The sequence below is a fragment of the Bombyx mandarina genome, chromosome 15, assembly GCF_030267445.1.
Source record: "Bombyx mandarina strain Sakado chromosome 15, ASM3026744v2".
Taxonomy (NCBI): Eukaryota; Metazoa; Arthropoda; class Insecta; order Lepidoptera; family Bombycidae; genus Bombyx; species Bombyx mandarina.
This window is the reverse complement of record NC_143221.1, coordinates 9867642-9886808: the sequence shown is the minus strand read 5'-3', so window position 1 is coordinate 9886808 and position 19167 is coordinate 9867642. Positions and strand designations below refer to the sequence as shown.

The following is a 19167-nucleotide window of genomic DNA, read 5'->3' as shown; positions in this document are numbered from 1 at the left end:
GTTAAATATTTATTATTAATTATTTAACTTTAAAAAAAAAAAAGAAATAAATTTAATAAAAATAAAGTACAACTTCTTACGTGCGTACATAAGTACACGCACGCTTTTTTTGTTCAATACTTACTTTAAATACCCCGCCTTATAATTTATCTATTTATATCGTGTAAACAATCTATATTCACAATATATGTACTTAACTTTTTCCAAATTTTAACATTTTAAATGCTATTTTAGTTAAACTATTACTTTGTAATTCGAAAACTAAAATTCTCATTTTATGTACTTACATAATGTTCTCAAAAACTGACTGTATTTTTATTAGTATTTCATTTCATTTTAAATATAAACTTACAATGTTAACGTACTGTATGTAACATCTTCGAAGTTATTGTTAAAAAAAGGAAACGCCACTGACGTTCCTAAGATTCAAACAGCAAAATTCATGTTAGCGTTATTTTTTTAACAATAAATGACTTTTCTGAAACTTATCGTAGGTCCACAATATATTTAAATGTTTACAGCATTGCAATATTTACCACTATGGAAAGTTTTTATTACGTATAATTATGAGATAGGTTCCTTTTGTCAATTCAGAAACGATTTCTTAAAAACATATGCTCAGCTGATACTTGACAGCTGACAAAGGACATATCAAACAAAAATCAATTTGTTTTCAACAGTCCAATTCGATAACAATTTCGTTGTCGATGCCATTGCCAACTAACACTTGAGAATTCTCGTTACGTACTATTGTATCCAACGTAACTTATGTATCGAAGCACAAACATAGTTATATTAGAAATGTCAAGTTTCGCATAAAATTAGCAATGTTAAGGCAAACACTGAAATTTAGAAAGACAATTTCATTTCTGTGTGTGCTATCTCTGCGTAAGTATTGAATTATTTAAAAATATTAGAAAAGCTTAATTTAGACAAAATTCTAAAACATTCACAGATAATTTATAATAATATAAAAGTCAGCGACAACACGAACCCAATTTTTTTATAGGCTTTATAGGCCGGTTTGGCTCTAATATTTATCGATTTTTAATATATTTTAGTTAATGAAGCTATTTTTTGTCCAAACCTCAAAATCTTAAATTTGTAATATGCATCCCATAAATCAATAGAAATATTTGAAAAATATACCTGAATATTATGGGAATAAAATCAATGTTTTAAAAAGTCTTATACTTTGGATAATAGTATCACTCGCATCTATCTGTAATCATATGGAATATGGTACAAGTAGTCATTTATGATATCTGTGAATAATGGTGACTATCTTCACAAAATTACATACTTATCATACTGTAATTTTACGATCGTGCATTATTGCTACTTCACATATTGTAGTGCAAGGGTAAACTAGCTCAATATTCAATAAAAGTTGTTCTAAGGTATTTAATATAAAGAAATACATTTCATCATGACGTAATAGTAGCTTGCAAAAACCAAATTAATTTGTTTTGAGTGATTATTGTAATCTAAATAATTTATTTGTAGTGATATTAATATATCTGATCATCACAAAATCGAACAGTGAACATGGACGGACTCACTACAAAATAGCTGAAGAGAAAAGGGACATCACATTTAGAGGTTTTAATATTTTTCCCAAGGACGAATATAATAATATAAATAAAATGAATTTGCAATCATCAAATGAAGTAACAAGCGATGATACAAAACATGAGCTTGCTGAAGCAAAAAATCGAATACAAGAATTAGAAAAAAAGATTGCTATTTTAGAAGGAAGAATGCCTCAAAAGTACCCTGAAGTAAAGTTTTTAGGATATAAAGAAAGGAGGAGAATCTTAGTAAGTATTTGAAACTCACGGCTATCGCACTGAAGTATGTTAACATAATTGTAATTTATCAACCTAATCTATCAACTATAATCATGTAAAACCTAAATGTCCTCGATTCCTAGTGAATCAAAACACTGTAGGTATGCACATTTGCTGTATTTTTGTATCAGAATTTCTAAAAATGACTTTTATATTATTACCTATATTTCCAGGAGGCTATAAGTTAGACCATCTCCTTTTGTCTTCAACACAAAAACAGCCCAGTAGCTTTGTTACCTTTTGCAAATAAAAATCTAACAAATAATATTGACGCTTGAAAGGCAAACGTGACTAAGCGAAAATGCGTGAAATTTACAGTAGACTAATTTAAAGTTGAAATTACATATACCTGAGAAATACCTGAAAAAAATTCTATTTTAACGAATCTAGCTGTAGGATTGAAATGATTTTAATAGACCTTGAAACTTTTTTTTTTGCGCATCGAATATAGTTATTGCCTATCATATATGTACAAAGCAGTTATTGTCACTTAGTCACGTTCGCCTTTCAAGCGTCGATATGTAATATATTGCTCTCACAAGACTATAGCTTCCTGTATGAAATTGACAACTAGATGAGCCTGCCTCCCCATTTGCTTTAAATCACAATAAATATACTTTTAATGATATTGTAGGTGACAGGAGGAGCTGGTTTTGTTGGCTCACATTTAGTTGATATTCTTATGATGAAAGGTCATGAAGTCATTGTAGTCGACAATTTCTTTACTGGCCGGAAGAGAAACGTTGAACATTGGTTTGGGCATCGTAATTTTGAAATGATTCATCATGATATCGTCAATCCGTTGTATGTTGAAGTAAGTATTGTTATCGGTTAATGAGTGAGAACGTAATAAGTACTACTTGGATTTTCCTTTATAGTAATTTACCTCTCTCTATAGTCTAGACTGTACCAACAGATAAGGAGTTGTAAAATAGTATTACTATTATTCTTATTATTATTATTACTGGTGGTAGGACCTCTTGTGAGCCTGCACGGGTAGGTACCACCACCCGCCTATTTTTGCCGTGAAACAGTAAGTAATGCGTTTCGGTTTGAAGGGTAGGCAGCCGTTGTAACTATACTGAGACCGTAGAACTTATACCTCAAGGTGGGTGGCGAATTTGCGTTGTAGATGTCTATGGGCTCCAGTAACCACTTAACAACCAGGTGGGCTGTGAGCTCGTACACCCATCTAAGCAATAAATAAAAAAAACATTAACAGCTTTTCCATTCGACTATAGTAGAATTATTTTGTCGCTGCAGTTTGGGTCATAAAACATAGCCCGACTAGGGCGGTCAGCATGTTGCGCGGGCGCAACGCCATTATCGATATAAAGAAATGAGTCATCGAAGGCAGGTACATGGCGGCGGGGTCGTATACGAAGGGTGGTGAGACATTATTATGTTATGAGTCATTTGTACTTACCTGCAAGTTATAAGTACATTATGTCGAAGAGAAATGTGTTTTTATGCATTCGTTCTCTGAATTTCTTTAGTGACACAATGACTACTCCTTTGTTTTGTATCAAAACGGCAGAATTTATTTAAAATAATATTTGTACGTGTTGTTATCGAAAAGTTACAAAGTGTTAATTTCTACCGTCCTCGTTAACTTGCTGCGGCGATATGTGGTTTAAGTGTTCGATTAGTGATTTTTTCTTTCATTTTTATCACTAACCCACAAAATGACAAAACTAAATACTCTATCGATAACGCTTATCGACAACAATAATGCGCTTCACTATGCCCGTCCATAAGGCTCGTGAGTGGAAGAGAGAAGGAAATACTCGCTTCACCGCTCCGATTTTTTATGACCCAAACTGCAGCGACAAAATAATTCTACTATAGAAATGAATATTACATACTGATGTACAGAAATATAAAAAAAACACATTAACAGCTTTTCCATTCGTTTAGAAATGAATATTACATTCTGATATACAGAAATAAGAGAGGACACTCCCCATCATGTGCCATCATTGCCTACCTACAAATGCAATAAAAAATATCAATTCAGCTATTAATTCTTTATCAGAGCCATTACTATGTACACCGACATGTCGAGACTTTCTTGAGGGAAATATAAAATTTTGATCAAATGTTACTACAAAAAATCAATTATTAATTATTTACGAAATATCATAAATTAATCACAACTAAGCTCCAAGAAATCTGCAGGTAATAGGTTGATATTATGTATGTATATCCATAATCAATTCCAAGTATTCATACCAGTCGGCAATCTACTATTGTAACTATAAACATTCAACATAGTTCTTATGACCTTCTTAAAACAAAAGAGACAAAGAATGTCACTGGTGTCATTGTCCCTTTCAGAAGTTGTAAATATTTATTCAATTGCTTTACCATTATGACCATGACTTCAGACTCAAATTAAATTGTTATTTATGGTCTTAAAAAATTGATTTTTACGCCCTCATTCAATGCATCGTCTTTAGACGAACTCTAAACAAGAAGAACTCTCTAAAGAAGTGCATAAAAAGCCGGGATATCAAAAAGATCGATGCCTTTGAAATGTGGTTGTGGCGGAGGATGCTACAAATACCGTGGACTGCCATGAGAACAAACGAGTCCATTCTAAGGCAGCTAGACATCCGAAAAAGACTCTCTTCCATCTGCCGGGAACGTGTTATGAGCTTCTTCGGACACATCATGCGGTCTCCCAGACATGATTTAGAGAAGCTCATAATTACGGGTCGCATAGGAGGCAAGCGCGCCGTGGGCAGAACACCAGCCAGATGGTCAGATATAGCAAGAGAATCACTTGGTGGTAGTCTGTACCATGCAGTCCATGCCACCCATGATCGAGCACATTGGAAGTACGTCGCATGTGGTCGCGATCCTCAGTAGTGAGGGAACGATATAGAAGAAGATGACTACTGTACTAAAGTGTTGGAGTGATATCGAATGACTCTGGTAATGTTCTGGTAATATTCAAGCTCATAGTTGGTATGAGCTATAGATAGTTACTGGTAGGGCATCTTGTAAGACCTCACAGACAGGTACATACCACCACCCTGCCTATTTCTGCCGTGAAGCAGTAATGTGTTTCGGTTTGAAGGGTAGGTTAGCTGTTGTACAATAGAACTGGTACTTAGAACTCATGTTTCAAGGTGGGTGGCGACATTTACGTTGTTTATGCCTGTGGGCCCCGGTACTCACTTAATACCAGGTGGACTGTGAGCTCGTCCACTCATCTAAACAAAAAAAAAAGAATATAATCCTATTTTGGAGGTTTTCAGTGTAGAATAGAATGCTTATAAAGCTCTTCTTGTAGATAGATAAACATAAACAATTCCCAACATAATTTAAAATGAGGCATGATATTAAATTACTCCTATTACTTTTTAGAGGATGTTAATGAAATATCTTATACGTCTGGTCACAGTCTGGTGTAATAATTAAACTGCATTCTCTAATCGACTGTTTTCCTTCGGAAATTCTAGACGATTTTTTCTCATGAAACATGAATAGTTTTCTCATACTTTGAGACAATAGGTCTTGGAATGAATGTTGAATGTTATAGGTAGTGATTAAAGTATCCATTAAAAAGTCTGAAGTGCAATTTGATAACATAGATTAATTCAATTTATTAATTCTTATCAAACAAAATTGTGGATGCATAGTCCTAACATGCCTTTGATAATATTATTAATAAAAATAACTTTTTATCTATACGTAAACATTACACTGATGCTCGGGTAGTGGTCTTTCGTGTATGAACTGCGAAAGATTACAATTAATTTTTAAATTACAAGTTCTCGTAACAGAGCTGATTTCATAGACAAAGAAAAATTTAAAAAGCGCTATTTTGAGAATTCACAGATCACAAAACAAAAAAAAAAAAAAAACTTTTTTTTTTAATGCTGGGGAACTCGTTTACGGATACCCTGACATACCAAAACACAAAACCTGCTCCAAACTCACGTACAGAGGCGGATTATCCGTAAGGCAAACTAGGCACGTGCCTAGGGGCGTGTAGTTACAAGGGGCGCGCGAGCGCAGAATTTTTAAATAAATAAAGAAAATAACATATCGACGATTAAGAACTAAATGCTGATCTGTATCTTAATCTATAACAGATTATATTGCACAAGCATCGATATACTCGTATTATGCAATATTGCGGGTTTCTTTGTATATCATTTGCGCATTAGCGTAAGTACAAGGGTCCTGGTCTACTAAAGTCTAGGGTTTGATGATACAACGTCATCGTAATTGCAAAAACAACTAGTTAAAATGTATAGTATTATGATGGCCATTTATGGCCGGTACCGGGGCGCCGATAAAGTGATTGCCTAGGGCGTTCTGGACTTTTAATCCGCCACTGCTCACGTACTAATGATTTAATCATTCTTTTTAAAAACTGAAGCGTCGAATTAGCCTTGAAATAACCTTAGGGCAACGCAAAGCCGTCTTCGCCCGAAACATCTCTTGTCGGAGCCACTCTCGGTGCTTTTAGGCTCTTCAAGCACTGGTCATCCTCGTCGAACTCATCGAACACGACGAAGAGTTGGTCGACCGAATTAACCCATAGACACGACCCATTGAGGGAGGAGGAGGGTTACTTACCGCATCTCCTCAGTGCGATGCGATTCCAATCCGGTGGTAAATTCTGCCAAGCAATGCTCTTGCTAGGACTAGTGTTAGCACATTCTCTCAAGTTGAGACCCGTGACTCCTATCACACACACAGCGTAGCGTAAGCCTCTTAGCTTGCCAGTGAATCGGTAGGGAAATAAAAAAGTACATTAATTAACTGAATTCAAACATCTTCAACATACTTAAACATACTTAGTAACCTAGAGATTCAGTTAATCTTGTGAAAAAATAGTTAAAAATTGTTTTAGGTATAATAAATTAACAAATATTATTTCATTTTAGGCAGACGAAATATATCATTTAGCTAGTCCTGCCAGCCCACCGCATTATATGCAAAATCCTGTTAAAACAATCAAGACTAATACTCTAGGAACTATAAATATGTTAGGTAAGTAATAAAATAATGTGACACGAATAATAACTTCACAAAGTTTACAAAATATTATTATGATACTTCACATATAGATGTAATGTTTGTTCAATCCTAAGTAATATTTTTGATAAAGTTCGTTTCCTTAGTAAAAGTTTTTGCAAAACAGTGTCTATTATGGATTGAAATAATGCAGCATTTACTTAAACGGTGGGTAATAGGCACTCCGGTCACCGTCCGAGTGAATTAACCCATAGACACAGCCCACTGAGTTTCTCGCCGAATTTTCTCAGTGGGTCGTGTTTCCGATCCAGTATTAGATTCGGCGAAGCACTGCTCTTGCTAGGGCCAGTGCTATCAACACTCCCAGTTTGAGCTCCGAAAGCTCACCTACAGGTCAAGGAGAAGCTGAAATACCCTCTCAAGGCTATCAGCATAAATAGGAAAGAAAAAAATGTAGGTAAACCTCACCTGAGAGAGAGGTTCGGTTTACGCACGTCTGCTTTTTTTATTTTAAAAGTCATGGGTCGTTTCATTTACAACAAATTTTTGTGGTGCTCTGTTGCCCCACTAAAGAAACTATAACTCAAATTCAGTTCCCATGTATCCCGTAGCAGTATTAAAGATTTTTATAATTGTAATAATAACAGGCAAGTAAAAGCCAAACTAACTATTAAACTAAAAGGAAAAAAACGACTTTAGGTACATTTTCAATTTCAGGTCTCGCCAGACGCGTCGGCGCTAGAATACTGATCGCAAGCACTTCAGAAGTATATGGAGATCCTTTGGTGCATCCACAACCCGAATCTTATTGGGGCCATGTTAATCCAATTGGTAATAATATACTTTTACAATAAACTATCCTCTAATTCATCAAAATAATCTATTTAGTTCTTATTGGATTTCGTTCCACTAGACAATTTATAAATGCAACGTGCAGTTGTCATTACTTTAATAGCTAACCCTTTGTGTAAAAAATGAAAGATCTGTTTAAACATTCTGTCAAAATGTTAAGATACACACATGACTGCCCGAACATGGGAGTGTAATACACTCACATGTGAGTTTCTTTACTTCTGCAAGACTTTTAAATGTTTTAATATAAATTTGAATTAGTATAGTTTATCAGCGATTTCGGGAACTTTCATATGCAAGGTTTTTACCTTTCAATTCGCTTCATTCGTCGCCAGTGCTTCGTTGAAATTATGATAATAAATTAACAAATTATTTTACAGGCCCTCGAGCGTGTTACGACGAAGGCAAGAGAGTTGCAGAGACACTGGCGTATTCGTACGCAAAACAAGAGAAAGTCGACGTGAGAGTCGCTAGGATATTCAACACGTACGGACCTAGAATGCATGTTTCAGACGGTCGTGTAGTTTCTAATTTCATAATGCAAGCTTTACAGAATTTAACTATTACAGTAAGTAGTAACTTATTTTAAGTTTGTACTTATAGATTTTTGTTTTTTGAAGCGGTTTTCTTATTAGTTTTGATTATTTTTATACTTAGAAAATGCAACCGAACATTCGGAACTTCATTGCGCGTGACGTCATTCGGGGTTAAAATAAGCTACTAAGTTTTGCAGACTGTTGAAAAAGAAAAATAGAAAATAACGGAATATGCAGATATCTACCTACGCTTTTGCTGTGTGGTTTATTAAACATAGAAATTACGTTTTTAACCACAGCGAATAACGAGACATGACGTCGTGCGTCATGATTGTACTAAGTCATTTGGGGTCAAGTTGTATTTTTTTAATGATCTATAAATTATATTAATTTCATACAGAAATAGAACCTAGATGAACATTTTAAGTAAATTAGCAGTCTTAAAAAAATGTTTTCATTATAGTCCGATTGCCTGTTCATGCTTCATAAATTTCAATTGTTTTCAAACCACCGATCAGGACTATAAAAACATTTTGATATTAAAACCGAAAACATTTCTTTTTTTATATTTTAAATTGAAAAAATACTCTCTGTACTGTTAACATTAAGCAAATAATACCTCCCCATGTTCGGTATTGATTTTTTTTATTTTTATTATTTCAGGTTTATGGTAACGGAAAACAGACCCGATCGTTCTGCTACGTGTCTGACCTTGTCGATGGACTGCTAGGCTTAATGGCTTCTAGTTATACATTACCTGTTAACATCGGAAACCCGGTAGAACATACCATAGAAGGTGAATATTAAAACTAACTAATTTACGAACGAAAACGGGCATGTTTTACTAGCAATAAACGAATTTAGTATGAACGTTGCTTTAATTAACATTTTGAAAATTAATTTAAGAGGAGTGATTTTATTGTAATTGTTATTTATTATGACTTCAATCTATGTACTTATAAGTACTTTTACAATTTAATCTTGCGTTTATTGTTTTTATTTTATAATTACAGATTTAGGTAGAGAAGTTTCGAATACATAATTATTTTTATAATAACGGACCACGTCATTGACTATTCGTCGAAATTTGAATATTGTGAAACTACCGTTCATTTTTAAATTTTCATAAATTTTCATTGCTAGTCGATTACCTCGATCGTCTGGTGTTCGGCGCTTAACTATTAAACCACGGCGTCCAGGTTCGATTACCAACTAATGTCAGTATCTTTGTTACCTGGGCGTTTTGTGATTATAAGTACAGTAGTTACACGGGAAAAAATGCTTTAGAGTGTGTGAAATGAGCGTGCTTTTTTTTTCAGAATTTGCAATGATCATAAAGAATCTAGTCCCCGGGTGCCGCAGTACTGTCGCCACGGGAGCCGCGGTCGAGGACGACCCCCAGCGGCGCCGACCCGACATTGCAGTGGCGGAGGCCCATTTACACTGGAAACCTAAAGTAAGCATTATAATCACATTTCATCATTCTCCTGCCCTTCTCCCAGTCACCTGAGGTCGGCGCAACATGTTTTATCCTTCCATAGTCTTCTATCATATATCATTGGTTCGCTCACTCCCTTCTTACCCATATCATCTTTCACGTAATCCATCCATTTCTTTTTAGGTCTACCTCTTCCTCTATATCCTTCCACATTAATAGTTAACATTTTCTTACCAACCTCATTTTCATTGCGTCTCATCACATGTCCCTACCATCCCAAACGCGCACTTCTCAGCTTCTCTGTCACAGGTGCCACTTTCAGACTTCCTCTAACATATTCATTCCGTATTCTATCCATTCTCGTTACTTCACACATCCATCGCAACATTTGCATCTCTGCTGCATGCAAGTGCAAGCATAATAATCACAATAACCGGATAAAAGTATTGGGTCAGAAAAATAATAGATTAATGCTTTGTAGGAAAAAAGAGAAGTACTGATGGTTTTTATCAGCTAAAATGGACACAAGAGCTGTATGTTTATCTTGTGTAAATCTGTATTAGCTTACACGCTGCCGCCTGTCTCAAACATGAGTATAGTAAATATTGCGTGATCGTTTCTATTGCACGACATTCCTTTGTGGAAGTCATTCGTGAACACATACTGGAAACATAATTATGTAATTACAAAAATTGATAACCATCATACTTATTATAACTTATATGAAAATATTATAACTACCTCAAACTACCATTTAAAAGCAGGTAGCCCCGAAAGCTCGTCTGACCCAATATAGTTATGAAAATCGCTTTAATAGATAATGCTTTGATAGGTGTACTATTCATTCCTAGGGTTTATATCAGTGACTGTGACGAAACCCAAAACAAGATCTTCAAGTGTGCTACACCGCTTGTGCCAAGTTTAGAAATTTAATAATCTAAATAAATAAATTTTCAGGTAAGCCTACAGGAAGGCTTGCAAAGAACCATCGACTATTTCAAAGAAGAATTATCAAGGACTACACTTTACAATAATCAAACTTATGTAGATATGAAAGTCAATCATCATTAGTATAGTTATTAACTTAATTTTAATGTGATATTAGAATTACATCAACCGAACTATTTTATGAACATATAGTTATGTCTAAATAATATGAAAGACCAAAAATCAATTCGACTATGGTGACCCAAAACGAACCAATACGATTTCAATTTATGAAACAGGATTTTCGAATTGTTGCTACATTAATACATACATATATGCGGCTGATTATATTATAATTATCTTATTTTTTAATTATCAAAAATGGGACGTTTTGATATGCCTTGTTTTGCCATATTTGAACGGTGAATAGACCATGACACCGTAGCTTTGGACCTGTTTTATCGTGACAGTGGCTTCATGTGTCTGTTGGTTTTAGGAGTCGCCTAGTCGGTGGGTAATAAGTGTGCATTCACAACCGTTGACACCGCGACCGTAACGATAATACAATTTGTAACCTTGGTCAATGTCTATTAATTTTATGCGTATTAAATGATATATCCGAAATATTCATATTATCACAGGGCGATTCTATATATATACATACATAAATATGCGATATTTCCTAAAAATTCAACATACCTTCATCTGGCTGAATATTTTTATTGAGTTTTTGTTTTTTTTTTATTGCCCTTGTAGGCAGACGAGCATACGACCCACCTGATGGTGAGTGGTTACCGTCGCCCATGGACTTCAGCAATGCCAGGGGCAGAGCCAAGCCGCTGCCTACCGCTTAATACTCTCCACAAGACTCGTTTGAAGAAGTACATGTCATAGCGCTCGGGAAACACCGTGGAGGGGAGCTCATTCCATAGCCGGATGGTACGTGGCAAAAAAGACCTCTGGAAACGCACTGTGGATGACCGCAGTGGCTCCAGGTAATATGGACGAACTCTACTCCGGTGGCGGGCGGTGCGATGGTAAAAACGAGATGCCGGTATCATCTCGAACAATTCCTCAGAGCACTCCCCATGGAACATACGGTACAAAATACAGAGGGAACCGAAGTCCCTCCGCAGACCCAGAGGTTCCAAACGATCCGTGATTATCCGTAGGTATTATCACCAAAAGGATATAGCTTAGTGCAGCTTACATACTAACATACCAGCAGATGGTTACCTTCGGTGGCATACAAACATCGGCAATATAGGGAGCACAAACAAGTCGCTTCGTAAAGTTTATTAAATTGATTAGTAAAATAAGAGACGATGAAAATTTTGATTATTTCTCATTTTTATTTAAGGTTAACCATACGGTTGTTTCTAGTATAGTATTTTTTATGCTATTGTTTGTACAACTCAACAATCTATGAAGTAATAAATAAAGAAATTTATTTATAATATGTAGGTACATATATGGTACAAATATTTTCTTCTATGTATAGTATCGAGTTTCCTCTGAAATATCCGTTGTTTTTTATGAATGAGCTGGTAACAGTCGAATAAAGAGCGAGATACGACCATTTTGTATTTTGAAAATAAATATTCTCGGTCTACTAATAATTATGCTTTTGTTCTAACAACTAAACTTGGACGTCAATGTCGGATCATTGAATTGTTTATTGTAAATATGCCGTACCGTATCGCATAAGGGAACCGTTGTCGGAAATAAAAGACACGATATAGGTATTAACATGACAACATCGACAAGTTTTTTTTTTTGTAGTTTATTTTTGTTGTTTAGTTCTTAAGTTTAATTTTATTATTGTACGCCATTTGATACGGAAATGACGGTGCGCGCAGTCAAACGATTTATATTTGTAACAAGTTTCACTAAAACCATCATTGTCTGTGCCGAGCCTAATGAATATTTATGTATACGTTAAATTAGTCATGCCAACAACTATGAACTCATTAAAGTTTAAAAAATAAATTGTCATCTCAGTTATAGATACAAAAGGCTACGCAATTAGGCAACATCTTATAATTAAATAAAATCGAGACTGACAGACACATTTGCACATAAAAGTACAAAGTGACGAATTACAGAAACAAGAGAATAGTTGAATAGATCAAAATTTTATTCAGTTGGGAGGAATCGATGCCAAATATTTCCTGCCGTCTACCGCCGTACATAAAAAAAGATGTGTGGTGTCGTGGGACACCTGATAAGAACGAAGTTCCTTATTATAAAAATATTAATTTTAAGTTCTATTCAAGGTATAAAGAAAATAAACTGGAGGTTTCGCAACAACCCATGGTCATTCGGTAACGTGCAAACGTATTGTGGTACACTTCATTCAACCGTGAATTGCATAGGAGTTAGTGTATTGCGCAAACAAACGTTCTGAGATCGTGGTCAATGAAGGATAAAAAAATATGTTGTTTTTTGTACGTTATTACAAAGTTAAGTCGTACAGTGTGTGCATTACTAATTTGAACGTTATTACATAGTTAAGTGGTACACTGCGTGCATTATTAATAAAAATCTTACGTTACGGACGTTTTTTCCCGGTTAGGATACCCCTCCGCATCGTCCCATAAGGAACTTCGTTCCAATATTGTTTTCTGTTTTATCGCGTAATAAATTTTACCGTTCTAACAACGGAAACGGTTCCTTTAAATGCTGTATGAGTAGTTAGTGTTGAAAAATTGATCTAGCCATGCTATTTCAAAATTGTTAAAAATCAGTATCAATCAAAAACTCAATGTAAATACTTCTACGTTTTAACATAGTTATATTGGAAGTACTTAAACAATTATCGACATTAAGCCTTCTCGTTGTAGAAACGTTAATATGGCTTCATAAAGTTATTTTACTATAATAAAGGATTCAATTGAATCGCGCATATATACAACATGTAACATATTTAACGCACACCCTCAAACACCCCAATTAGACTTTAATAGTATAAACGCTATGCATACACCAAATATTATTTATATGTGCGTTAACATTGATTATTTGTGAAATGAGTTATTCCCATTTCGTGGAAATAAAATGGTCACCGATTCACACTCCGCTGCGCACGCACACACAGACACCTACTCGCCGCGCCCCTTGTTCAATGCACTTTAATGACCGTTTTCGTATTTGTTGTTTTATTTTAGATAATACTGCAATGTCACTTTTTACTTTATCAAAGGCGGTTATTATCTTATTCTTTATTTCTTCGGCACTTATTGTCTGTGTGTTATAAACTAGCGATTTAATTCGCCCCCACAAAAAAAAGTCGAGAGGCGTCAAATCAGCTGATCTAGGAGGCCACTGACCGAAAAGACATAGCGAAATACGGGAGATATTTTATTTGCACTATCACTTGACCTCTTATCGATAAGGTGGACGCGGCGTGACTGACTTGTCAAAAATATTTTGTTGACTTCGTTGTTTAGATTTTTCTTTGATCACCGCCGACGCAACCGCGTCGCCGCGAACATCGGGATTAGCCTGCCGTTTATTGTAAGAATATTAAGCCGACGAAAGAAGGGATAGTAATTATTTTTGTATTACGTGGTTTTCTTTTATGTATTGTAGTGTTGCTGTGTGCCGGCAGACGCTGTTGGTATTGTGTGAATAGGTATTTTATTTTGTAATAGACTATTAGCCTTGAAATAAGTATCAGATTTATTTAATTAAATAATAATTTTTTTTACTAATTAGATATTTCGTTTTAAAAAGTCTTAATACCCTGACTTACGTTCCATTTTCGTTTCTATGAACTGTTTAGCTAGCTGTGTAGGGTGACTGTAATTTACTTAGTTTTAACTAAATTTTAGAAAAAAAAATTGGTACATAAAAATCAATCAAAATCGATCCAGATTCCGATTCTGAACAAATTACTTTCAGGGTGTGCGTTAATTATGTTACATGTTGTATATATATGCGCGATTCTGGGGAAACCGCATTATTAAGACTATCGTCAGATTTCATTAGGGCAAATAGCTAGGGTTGATCGAGTTAAGATAAATATTGAGTACGCAAAATAAGTTTGTTGTCTTAGAACAATATAGAGATCTTCTCTTGACGTTAGCAAACGAAAACGAATGACAGTTCTTAGGATGGAGGTACCGCTCCTCAAAAAGGCTGGTTTGTTAGTGAAATGCGTCTATGCGCCTCCATCGGCTAGGCTCTGTCGTAGCACGAAGTTAGCCGAGCTCTGACATTACGATCGTGTCGGGAATCGTGCTGCGCTTCGTTCTGCTACTAAACTAATGACCGTCTCCGACATATATGTCGGAGATATAATAATATGTCGATATATATTTATTTGCTTTATTAATTTATTTAATGTATTTTTCAAATACTTCATATAAATAGCACTTCAAAGTGATGTCGTACGTTAGGACCAAACGTTATGAAATAATTGTAGACACAAGAGGGTAGTGGGAAACACGATGCGGTATCGCCTACTACGACTAAAGTGTATCCTTACTCAAAATTCAATGAAGCCAGAGGATTCATTTTTAGTTTTTTGAATGCTTATATTTTAATGCGCTAGTAACGTACCCTTTTGTGTTAAAATGTCATTATTCCAAAAACAAAATATGTTGAGTTTATTGAAATTTTATGTTGATTTATTCAAATAAAAAGGATAGTTTGCATTATGTTTTATTTATTATAATTCGTATAAATTTGACTAGTTGACTAGTTTGACTGTTCTACAATTTACATTGTTTGTGCCTCAAGATACAGATCGAGTAAAATATACTGAATGTTTCGGAGTAACTCGAAACGTGATTATGATATCAACTATGTTGATCTGGTAAAATTTAATACCAAAATCTAAAAACCAATGAGACTTCGTGGCCTAAAAGATAAGACGCCTGGTGTACTCGCCTCAAGCAATGAGACTACACGCATCTCAAATCCCGCAGACTAGTACCAGTTTCTCTAATGAAATACATACTTATGTTCATGTGAATGACTTCCACACAAAGGTTTATTATTTTAACATCGTGTTAAAGTAACAAACCCGCCAAAAATTTCAATTTTAGTACTTTACCTTACAATTGAGACTGGCCTTATAAATCTAAAGGTTTATGGGGGTAGTCACGTTATATCTATAGGTTCCTTTAACTATTTTACACCAGGTAGGCCATAAGTTCCCTCACCCATCAAAGAAAAAAATTGTAGATACTTGATAGATAGTGCTGATATGGTTCGCTTTATGACACTTTTTAGTCACCTACTCCAATATATAACCTTAATTAGTGTTGTCACATTCGCATTCAAAACTTTTATTCAAATTATTTCAAGTTAGTGACAGCATTCACTAGGAAGAACATTCCAGTTGTAATGATATGACTTCCTTTCCATACTTTCATGTTTGCAAAGTTTATTGCCATGTGAACTAATCAAATTTTTAAATAACTGAAACATATCACTTGGGGTTTGTTTATGTCGAACTAACATATTTGTCGAGCAACCTCTAGTCTTCCATTCAGTGTCAAATCTGACATCATGAACCCTATTGATTCTGTCTAATGGTGCTGTCCACACTCCCATTGACACATCTTCAGAATTGTAATGACTGTGAACAAAGAAAAACTAAAAAAATTAGCTTACTAAATTTAGATATGTTTGGTATTTTGTATACAATAATATAATGGAAAAATATATTTACCTGAATAATTCAGCATTTTTACCAACGAAATCGACTATGCTACGAGATATAACATATCCTCCACCACGAGCATAAGGCAAGTAGTTATCACAAAGGAACCAATCTGTCTCTTTCCACTTGCCAGACATAAACACTTTGGCTTTTCCACTGAAATATCCCCAATATAATCCATTATATGCAGAATGAGATTTCTAAAACAATAAAAGAGTATTTGAGACACAATAATTAAAAATTTTGATATTGATAATAGATAGTCACCATTCCTAGATAGCTAGGCAATCAAAACTTCCATCTAAAAAAAGACATCTATGAAGTAAAGTGGACAACAATAATATTTTCTTTCTTTATGAGATGAGGTGACATTTACAGGGTGATTATTGAACTCCTGACATAAAAAGTTAATGAACCATGAGTTTGAAGTCTCAATGATATTATTATTTCTTGTATATGTCCCACCTTTTAAACCAGAAAACATGACATTTGCAGCGTAGAATGTAAGAAGTTGGTACCTACTTGTACAGGCATTTTTTTGCTGTAGCTTCACAAGTTCATATCCCATTTACTAAATCTCATAACAGTACCAAGTGAATGTCTCAGTCCTCAAAATTAGGATTTGAAGCCAGATTAATGCTCATTAAAAATACTCAAACAGTCAATTTATAAAGAGCATATTCAAACCGAAATTCACTTTTACTAACCAACCTACCAACCAACCTTATACGAAACAAATGATTTTATTTCTTCTCCATCCATTTTCGGAGCAAATGCTTCCAGATCTCTCACTATCAAATCTATTCTAACAAATGAATCATCATCACATTTTATCAAGTATCGAAGATTTTTTAAATTTTCACTAAACCACTTCAATGCTTTTAATACTTTGGATGTTAAATTATCGTAGGAATCTTGGAGATCATCAATTAAAAGCATATCATTACTTCTGCTATTTTCATCATTCAGTTTCATTATTTCCAGTAGACTTAGTTTCTGTAATCCTATCACGAAATATAATTTAATAATATTTTGTTGGTTTTGTCTACTGATTTTGGTATGGTTCCATTTGTAAAGTTTCTCTCCATTTTCTTTAAATATATTATTCGCCAATTTCGCCCATGTAGATCGGATAGCATCTCTTTTATTCTTATTTTCTGGTCCACTGAACACAAGCACAGCATATTCAATGCCATCACTTGATGTGGTAATATCTGGATCTGATTTAAAAGTTTTAGTAACGGCATCCGCACAATCAAGACGAATAAGGCTCAATGTGATACCACATCCTAAATAGAAAAAAAATAAACTAAACAGAATCACAATTTTAAACTTCCCGAAACTAACTAACATTTTGATTCAGTAAAACCCTGTTAATTAAAATCAGTATTTATTTCTGTTTAGATATTTTTATTGGTGCATTATAATTTAGTTTTACTATCTAGATTTTTAATTAATTGGATAAATTACGAAAGTAGGTAGGCACGGAACATATTTTCCAGATTCGTTTTTATTGTGCTCAGTCAGTGCTCTTCCCGTTGTCCCGGTAAGTAAGCCTTGTCCATAGAGTTCGTGTTGTGGGTACGTATTAACTCTATGATCTTGTCTATGGCTTTTGAGATTAGGGATGAAACTAAACAGCGATGTTTTCAAATATCGATGTATCGTTCACACAAAACGATGTTTTAACATCGATGTTGAAACCAAAACATCGGCGATACATCGTTGTTCATGAACGATGTTTTATCGTACACAAACATAGGGCGCCATATTACGTTCTATCCGTGATCTACACAAATTATCTGTCTCAGCCATAAGCGGTCATTTTTCAATTTGGCGTCTCACTCACTCACTTTTTTCCTGTCTATTCTAGTAACCTCGGGAGGCTATTGCAGATTCACCGAATTAGTAGGTGAGCTCACGGGGCTCAAACCGGATGACGTTGCTATCACTAACCCTATCAAAAGCAGTGCTTCGCAGAATCTGTCCGTACTTAATTTATTCGCTGAGCCCTTCGTCGCAAGTGATGTGTTGGACGAGGACGGTGACCTGTGCTTGAGGTAGCTAAAAGCTAGTGGATCGGGAGGTTTACTCGCTCAGATTTTATAAAGCTATTATATGTTAGAACGATTCATGATGAAACTATTGGGGTGATAGTATTGTACCGTCCAGATGTGCCTCCAATGATCGGCTGCCTACGCGAAATCATTCAACTTTTGCAACCGTTCAAAAGATTAGCTAAAGAAATTTGTGTACAATGTTTTCTTACAGTAAGCAAAGTAATATGTCTCGTGAACTGCCTTCATGATATGCTTGAAAAATATTCTAGCATACCACCCTATCGCTTAAATTAGAAATCGAAAATGAAATCAGAAAAAAATTAGTTAGAGAGCTGTTCATAGTTGGCTATTGCAACCGCCTTGGATCCTCGTTTCAAGCTGATTCATTACCAGGGTACCAGATTATTAAAACTGTTATAACTGTTAAATTCGATTTTGAAGAAATAAACGTTCATTAATAGTAATGCTCATTACATAATTAGAATTTCACTTAAAAATAACAGTCAGAATTTAATGAATGCATAGTTAATACATGTTATTTTATGTTTTATTATATTTATCATAATTGTTTCTTATCGTTTAACTGCCTATAAAACTTTATAGTATTAAAGTTGATTACACGGATCTGTAAATTTTAACTTTTACCTTCCTCTCAAATCCAAAGATTTGAGTATTGATATTGGAGTAGATTACATTTTTTTTTTTTTTTTATAAATAACTATTTAATAACAATCACGCCACATTAACTGGTCCCTTACTAAGTTCGTAAAGAACTTGTATTACAGGTACCAGATAACGGAAATAAATGTAAGATTTTTATTATACACATACATATATT

At 34.6% G+C, this 19167-nt stretch overlaps 2 protein-coding genes across 3 annotated transcripts; one reads left to right on the top strand and one right to left on the bottom strand.

Annotated features, from left to right (window-relative positions):
* Positions 1–627: 627 nt before the first annotated feature.
* On the top strand, positions 628–15256 carry Uxs (UDP-xylose synthase). The gene is made up of 9 exons (XM_028181076.2): positions 628–888; positions 1507–1820; positions 2485–2664; positions 6755–6860; positions 7563–7676; positions 8078–8265; positions 8897–9029; positions 9553–9689; positions 10629–15256. Exons 1-9 carry the CDS (start codon positions 828–830, stop codon positions 10740–10742), a joined length of 1347 nt encoding a protein of 448 aa, XP_028036877.1. The 5' UTR covers positions 628–827; the 3' UTR covers positions 10743–15256.
* On the bottom strand, positions 15251–18944 carry beta3GalTII (beta-1,3-galactosyltransferase 6). 2 transcript variants are annotated; one of them, XM_028181057.2, is made up of 3 exons: positions 16993–18944; positions 16279–16469; positions 15251–16185 (listed from the first exon to the last, which is right to left on the bottom strand). In XM_028181057.2, the coding sequence occupies exons 1-3, from the start codon at positions 17620–17622 to the stop codon at positions 15912–15914; spliced, it is 1095 nt and encodes a 364-aa protein (XP_028036858.2). In that variant the 5' UTR covers positions 17623–18944; the 3' UTR covers positions 15251–15911. The 2 variants fall into 2 exon arrangements, with proteins under 2 accessions (XP_028036858.2, XP_089589104.1); XM_089732978.1 differs by having other exon boundaries at positions 16792–17070.
* Positions 18945–19167: the final 223 nt, after the last annotated feature.

Coding starts and splice junctions, on each gene's coding strand:
- Uxs (XM_028181076.2), top strand. CDS start 828: ATGTTAAGGCAAACACTGAAATTTAGAAAGACAATTTCATTTCTGTGT. Junction 1,821..2,484: donor AAGAAAGGAGGAGAATCTTA/GTAAGTATTTGA, acceptor ATGATATTGTAG/GTGACAGGAGGAGCTGGTTT. Junction 6,861..7,562: donor AGGAACTATAAATATGTTAG/GTAAGTAATAAA, acceptor TTTCAATTTCAG/GTCTCGCCAGACGCGTCGGC.
- beta3GalTII (XM_028181057.2), bottom strand. CDS start 17,622: ATGTTAGTTAGTTTCGGGAAGTTTAAAATTGTGATTCTGTTTAGTTTA. Junction 16,470..16,992: donor AATCATTTGTTTCGTATAAG/GTTGGTTGGTAG, acceptor TTATTGTTTTAG/AAATCTCATTCTGCATATAA. Junction 16,186..16,278: donor AAAAATGCTGAATTATTCAG/GTAAATATATTT, acceptor CTTTGTTCACAG/TCATTACAATTCTGAAGATG.